This window comes from Helobdella robusta (genome assembly GCF_000326865.2).
Source record: "Helobdella robusta unplaced genomic scaffold HELROscaffold_13, whole genome shotgun sequence".
NCBI lineage: Eukaryota > Metazoa > Annelida > Clitellata > Rhynchobdellida > Glossiphoniidae > Helobdella > Helobdella robusta.
In genome coordinates, this window is record NW_008703718.1 from 417,818 (window position 1) to 425,421 (window position 7,604).

Here is a 7,604-nt window from a genome sequence, read left to right on the forward strand (position 1 = left end):
AATAATATTTATAATTACAATAATGATAATAGAATGATAATAATAAATATAATAATAATAAAAAATATTTTGAAATGCTAGTTCCATTTAGACTGGATAGCATTTAGGCGTGTTCTGATTAGGTTGTTTCCATGCTAACCAATATTAGGCGAACAACATGCATGCTTGACACACATTTGAACACCAATCTATTTATCTAACCCTATAATATAATATTTATTTATGTATTATACATTTAATAATTTTCTCTCATTCATCCCATCGGTGCATGCATGCACAATGCACAAGCACATCTACCGAGCCCTCCATGCACTGTTCGGTTGGTGGATAAAAGTTACTAGCAGCAATGAATGAATAAATAAATGCATTGGCAGCTTTAAATATTTTATATGAAATTATTCTGTGTGCAGTTGGTCCGTAACATTGAAATATTTGCACACATTCTACCGCTCAAAGTGATTTTGAATTTGAGTTGTTGTTACAACAACAACAACTCTCTAGTTGTTGACTAGAGAGTTGTTGTTGTTGCATAATTTATCATTGTTGGATGAGTTGAAATGAAATAAAATGGTCACACACTTATAATTTTATGTCAACACCATCGCACGCACACACACACACAGACACACCGCACACACACACAGACACACCGCACACACACACAGACACACCGCACACACACACAGACACACCGCACACACACACAGACACACCGCACACACACACAGACACACCGCACACACACACAGACACACCGCACACACACACAGACACACCGCACACACACACAACAAACATCTGCGTGCATCTACCTCAATGCATGAACATCTTTCACATTAACGTAAGCCCAACTAACAACAAACACCCACTTAGCCAGCCCTAACGACCAGCCATATGCACCGTGGCTACCTTGTAAACAGTATCATCATCATCTCAATAATTATCACAAACAATATCATCATCATCTGGACTATTATCATAAACAATACCATCATCATCTCAACCATTTTCGTAAACCGTGCCATCCTGTCAACAACGTAAATATCGTAAATAATATCGTCAGTCTAAATATTTGTTTACTCGCACAACAAGTTTATTTTAAAAAATTGCCAGAAATTATTTTTCATGGTCAGTTTGAAGATTTTAAGAAGGTTTAGCGAAGAAGCACTCGTCAAGAAGTCCTCGCCAGACACTCAGACATGCAAAAATACTTAAATGACACACGAACAAGTAAATGAATGATTGCGTGAGCGGGTGGGCGGTGTTAGATGATGTTACTTTTTTTACTCTTTGTGAAAGAAAAATAGTTTGAAAAAGAATGGTCAATAAAATTAATAAGTAAGATATTATCAAAAATATTTTAGTTACGAACGTTAAGCATGATTTTGTTGTTTTTGCAGAGTGTTGATAGCAAGGAAGAAAGGAGAGATTTCAATTATAGGCACCATCAGACGGGAATACGATGTTTGATGAAAACAAACGATTTTTATGATGACGCCAAATGAATAGGTAGGCACAAACACAAATATCGCTGTACAATTAATCTTTTACAAGCCATTAGAAACCGGCCATTCATTCATTCATGCACAGACAGACAGACGTGAAAGCAAGCAGCGGCAGGAATAGTAGGAAGCATTCAAGCATTGTCCCCATTCATCAAGACATCTCTTCAAAGTGCATCCACATCTTTTTTTAAATTTTGTTTGACCGAATGTGCCCGTGTGCTAGTGTGCGTGCGCTGCGCGGGTTGGCGAATATTTTTATGATCCTCAAATGTTAACACGTTAGTCCTTCTTTACTACAAGCGAGTCCTCGCCTCTTGCTCCGGCGCGCCACCATCACATCGTCACCACTGATTTACTTGGACAGCTTTCGAATCTACTTCCACTAGCATGCTGGAATGAGACATTACAGCTGGCACGCCTCTATATACATGTATGTATGTACAATATTGTACATATATAGGCACAAATGCATACTCATATATTATAAATCTTTTGTGTTCATTTCGGTATAAACTCTATTTTGTAAATTCTTGCCCACTTATTTATTCATTTACAACTTCGGCTAGGTGTTTGGTCGGTTGGTACATGACACATGTTTAATCATGTACATTTGTTAATCACACACATGTTTCAATCACACACACGTTTTAATCATACGCATGTTTCAATCACACGTATGTTTCAATCATACCTCATACACGTGTTTCAATTTGAAACTCCTAATACCTAATTAATGTAAAATATTTGGCCCATCACGTACGTTCGAAAGTGGATGTGGCAAAGGACAAATATTCAGCAGCAGTCGAACATTCAGCAAGAAGCTGAATTAATTTTTGGCGCCTGGCGGCAGCGTGAGAAACTATCAACAAAAGATCAACATTATGTTAGGCCAGGATTGAAATTTTTTTTAATTTTGAAGAAAAAAAATCACTGTGAAATAAAAAATTTTAAAATTCGATGTTTTGTAATTTACAAAGCCGAAAATTTTGTAAACAGAGTTTTAAATTATTTCACTTATAACTGGACTTGATAACAGAAAACAACAAAACTTAGTACTTTAAATTTTTTAATATTTTAATGTCATTTTTTTTATTTACGGGTTGATCAAAATTTCTTCACATCATAAGTTTTGAGATTTCCATAAACAAATTTTTAAAAAAAGAACAAAACATTTATATGGTTTTCACTTGTCAGCAGATACGAATTTTAAAAATAATGTTAATACTTCTTAGTTTAATTCTAACCAAATTTACTCATTCGTTAAAATAACAAATTAATAAATTGTCAACAGCAAATAGTTGCCTATTGTTTTAGACGCTTGCATAAAAAATTTAATTTTCACGGAAAACGCAGAGAATTGCTCGAGCAAGTAGAATCCGATTGCTGATCGCCCGATCACATGTTGTAGTCACATCCTCTGATGAATTTTTTGCCGTTTTGGGCGTTCTACCTGCAGCCATTATTCAATATTACCACGTTCAACTAACTTTCGCCTGGTATATTACAGTGCCTAACAATATTTAAATTTTAAAATTAAAATTTTTTTAACGGATAATTTTAAATAAAAACAAGCTGTGAGTGCTGTTTATTGAATAATTTTTTGGAATTAAAAATAATTTGTCATGTACCGGCTGATCTTAGATCAAAAATCAATGGCGTAATCAGCTGAAACAGGAAATTTGCAAGAATTTCAACAAAAATAAACACCATATAAGAAAAGCCAACCTCAGCAGTTAAAGAGAGAGGCACGAAAATACCCTAGTGTCAAAATAAATTGAGCTCGAGTGTTCTTTCTGTGAAACAAATTATTAGACTCTCCTGGTAGGTGTTGGACTTGAAAATAAATTTGATTGCCTTTAACGCTGGCGAATTGAATTCAACTTTGTTATGTTTTCAAAACTCTAAATAAAATATTTCAAAAGCTGACAGCTAATTTCTATATAAACAGTTATCATTAATACATATAAACGTCTAACGAAATGTAAAGATGAGCTTTTATTTAAATTATAAATCTCATTTGCAATTGTAATCATGTTGCAACAACATTGCAAGGACCATTCAACCTCATCATCCTGTGGGCACGGGATGCACCTAATGAATGCCTTGCGTGCTGAAATCTTTATTGTCCGCACATAAATATGCTGCTATCTAAATGTAAAAATAATTTTAACTATGATGTGGAACATTTTATGGCTACCCAACATATTTCATAATCTCAAAATGTTTACAATCTCCAACCATCCATTTAGTTGAATGTTTAAATATAAAATAAATTATTGATGGCCATTCGTGACATGTTTTTTGAAGGTTTTCTAAATTTTGTTAACCTTTCAACACAGGAAATAAAAAATTAATTGCTTGCAATTGTTCAGTGACTTCTGCCTACTAATGAAGCTCAATAAAATTTGTTCTGCACGTGGTTTCTATTTGAAAAATTTCTGTTCCACTTTGTTAGCATAAGATTAAAATTAAATTTATTTTGAGTTGCACTTTATATAATAGTGTTGCTTAATAAACTAGTTATATTCCAAATGAAACAAACTGACTGACTGTCTGTGATTTGATACAATGAAATTATCTTGAGCAAACATTCACCAGCCAGACATGAAGAACAATGAGATTCATGTTGATGTCTTTCTTGTTGTAGTATCCTACACGTCAGCAGATGTAACCAACATGTTAAGCTCTTTTGTTGTAATAAAGTTGCGTCATTATCGCACGCTCCTGGCACTACTTAACTTGTCGACAATGTTGTAGTTGCTGTTTAGTTGCTTTGTTGTTCTCTTGTATCATTATACAACGACTGTTGTATTTTTATGTTACCATCCCATTGTACTTTCTGCCGTACCTTCGTAGTTGCAAAGTTTAAACGTTTATTTAATTGAAATATTTTTAATGAAGAAAAATATTTATCATTAACTACAGTAAAATGATTAAAAATAAAAAGATGAAGATGAAGATGATGATAATGACGACGATGATGGTGATAATGTGAGCGATGATAATAATGATGATGATGACGTAATGATACGATCAATAAGATTTGCAGTCATGTGATGTGACGTCATCAATAATGAAATTATAAGAGCAGATAATTTTAATATCTTCACGCTGCACTCCAGTACCTTTCGTTGTAAGTGTGAGTGTGGTTGTTGTCGTGTTGTTGTGTTTGTTATTGTTGTTGTTGTTGCTGCTGCTGCTGCTGTTGTGTTTGTTGTTGTTGTTGCTGCCGTTGTGTTCGTTTTTGTTGTTGCTGTTTTTTGTTGCTGTGCTGTGCTGTGTTGTTGTTGTGTTCGCTGCTGTTGTTTTTTGTAGTTCGTTGTTGTTGTGTTGTTGTTGCTGCTGCTGTTGTGTTCGTTTTTGTTGTTGCTGTTGTTATCATGGCATGATATGTAATGTCATATGTGATGTCATTTTAGGTGTTACTGTAACATGCGATGTTTGTTAATGTCATTCCGTGGGGTGTGTTGTTTTGTAATGCATTACATGATTTGTCGATGTTTCGTAATGTGATGTTAGTAATTATGTTTATTCTTATATCACATGCAGTGCATATCGTCCATGTGTGATGTTTTCATTAATGTTACATTCCTATGCAAACTTGTAGACCTTATATATAAATTTTGTGTTGAAATAAATCAGTTTAATTTAATTTAATATTGTTATAACCGTGCTACCGAACGCACTAGATTCTAGCGTATTCTAGAATGTTCTAGTGACTGGAGCATTCTAGAGTATGCTAGAATCGCACCATCTAGAAGAATCTAGAAACGACGCTTGCGAAGAGTATATAAGCGCACGTCGCAAGAAGATTCGTGATTAGTGAAATTCGTGATTTTGTGAATAGTGATTCGGTGAATTATTTAAAGCGATATTTGATTTGTTTGTTGACGTTGTCATAGCGATAAATTTTGAACAATTTAAAAGTTAATTGTTGCGTTAGTTTGAATTTGCTGGAAATAAACGATTAGTTGATTTCTTCTGTAAATAAAGTTTAATAACTAATAACTGTTTGGAGTATTTTATTCAATCGAAGATTTGAACACGTCGCATCGTAAATCGGTTACGACAGCGAGTATTATAACATTGGTGTCAGAAGTGGGATCTTCGACCAGCGAATTACTACTCATAGAAAAAGAACACGATGTCAAAACTGTGTGGTTTGAACGTAGTTCAGCTACGAGAAGAACTACAGAAACGAAGCCTTGTCACAAGTGGCAACAAAGAAATACTAGTAGCACGTCTGAGAGAAGCTCTCATTGACGAAGGTAAGAACCCAGACGAATTCAAGTTTGATGGTGCTGACGAAGACAATGAAATTAGCACAGGCACGTTTACAACCGCTAAAATGATGGAACTTCTGCTTAGTATGTCAACTGAACAGTCCGAACAACAGTCCGAACGACAGACAGAAGAGTTAAAACAACAGATCCAAGAACAGTCCGAACGACAGTCCAAACGACAGACAGAAGAGTTAAGACAACAGATCAAGGAACAGTCCGAACGACAGACAGGGGAGTTAAAACAGATCAAGGACCAGCTAAAACACGTAAAATTGGAAGTGGCAGAACAGATTGAAGAACAGTCAACAAGAATAGAAATGATCAGCAGAAACTTGATTGTCAGACCGTTGAGGTAGATCAAAAGATAGACAAATTGAAGCGAGAATTGGAGCAATCCAAAAAAATGGCCATGCCGTTAGATCACGCATCCGGAAGAACTTTGAAGGTACCAGCATTTGACGGAGAGATGTCCTGGAACGTTTATAAAATCCAGTTCGAAGCAGCGGCAACTAGTAACTGTTGGAACGGAAAAGAACGAGCAACAGCACTGATACTGGCCCTGCGAGGTTCAGCAGCAGAGGTTCTTCAGACGATTCCGGCGGAGAACCACTTCAACTATGAAGTTCTGGTTAGCGCGTTAGATTTACGTTATGGTGAAGAACACATTAAACAGATTTATCGGTCTCAGCTTAGAAACAGAACGCAACGATCTGGTGAATCCATTCAGCAGCTGGCACAAGATATCGAACGGTTGACATTGCTGTCGTATCCGACATCAGACCCCGAGCATAGAAACGAAACTGCCCTGGATACGTTTATCAAAGCCCTTTGTGATTCGGAACTCAAGCAATCCCTTCTCTTGTCAGATAAACGAAAACTCAAAGATGCCGTTGCGCACAGTCTCACTTTTGAATCGGCAAAGCAAGCATCAAAAAGTGACGTACGTCAACGCCAAGTACATGAAAAATGCCCTTGCCAGAAGGTGGTTGTGAAACGCAAACCTCAACAGCATGGTGTACCCCAAGGCTGGATTTGTGGTGAAAAAGGCCATCTACGTCGTGATTGTAAACACCGCCTAAAAGATAACTACTGCCGAAATTGCGCGACAAGATGGCGCAAAAGAAGAGAAGATGATCCTGTATCACGATCGGCCCCTTCTAACGAAGGGGCGGAAAACTAATAAGAGCCAACTTTGTGGGGCAGAGGTTGGCTAGTAGAATTGACGCCCCCAGTACCGTAATTAACGTTTCCAGACTACATCGAAATCGAAACGACCTATGGCTGAACGGAAAAGTTGATCAACGAGAATGTGTAATTACAGTCAACACCGGAGCAACAAAATCGATTTTAAGATCTGATTTGGTACCCAATCTGAAGAAAGAGACTTCTAACAAATACATCCTTCGAACAGCTACCGGAGGAACAGCACCAGTCTATGGAAAGATTCTCAGTACTGTTCAGCTAGGCGACTTGTTATTCGAAGGTTCATTCTTAGTCGCGGATATCATCGACGAATGCATAATAGGTGTCGACTTTCTGACAAAATATAGGTTCAAAATTGACTTAGAAAAACGCATTCTTAGATGGAGAAATACAGAAGTGATAATGGGGGATAGCGACGAAAAATGTATTCGAGCGACAGTCGATTGTGACATAGAACTACCTCAATCATCTGAAAACATCGTATGGGGCAAGCTGAATTGCGATCCTGGGGGCTACCAGTTCTATTTGATGGAGCCAACCTCAACGACAAATGTACAGAACGCGGTCATTGGAAAATGCCTGGTAGAAGCGTACAAAAATGGTCTTATTCCTG

General features: G+C 36.7%; 1 protein-coding gene across 1 annotated transcript; it reads left to right on the forward strand.

Annotated features, from left to right (window-relative positions):
• Positions 1–5,649: 5,649 nt before the first annotated feature.
• On the forward strand, positions 5,650–6,144 carry HELRODRAFT_73623 (hypothetical protein; the record flags this gene model as incomplete). Its single annotated transcript, XM_009014083.1, has 1 exon — positions 5,650–6,144. One exon carries the CDS (start codon positions 5,650–5,652, stop codon positions 6,142–6,144), a length of 495 nt encoding a protein of 164 aa, XP_009012331.1.
• Positions 6,145–7,604: the final 1,460 nt, after the last annotated feature.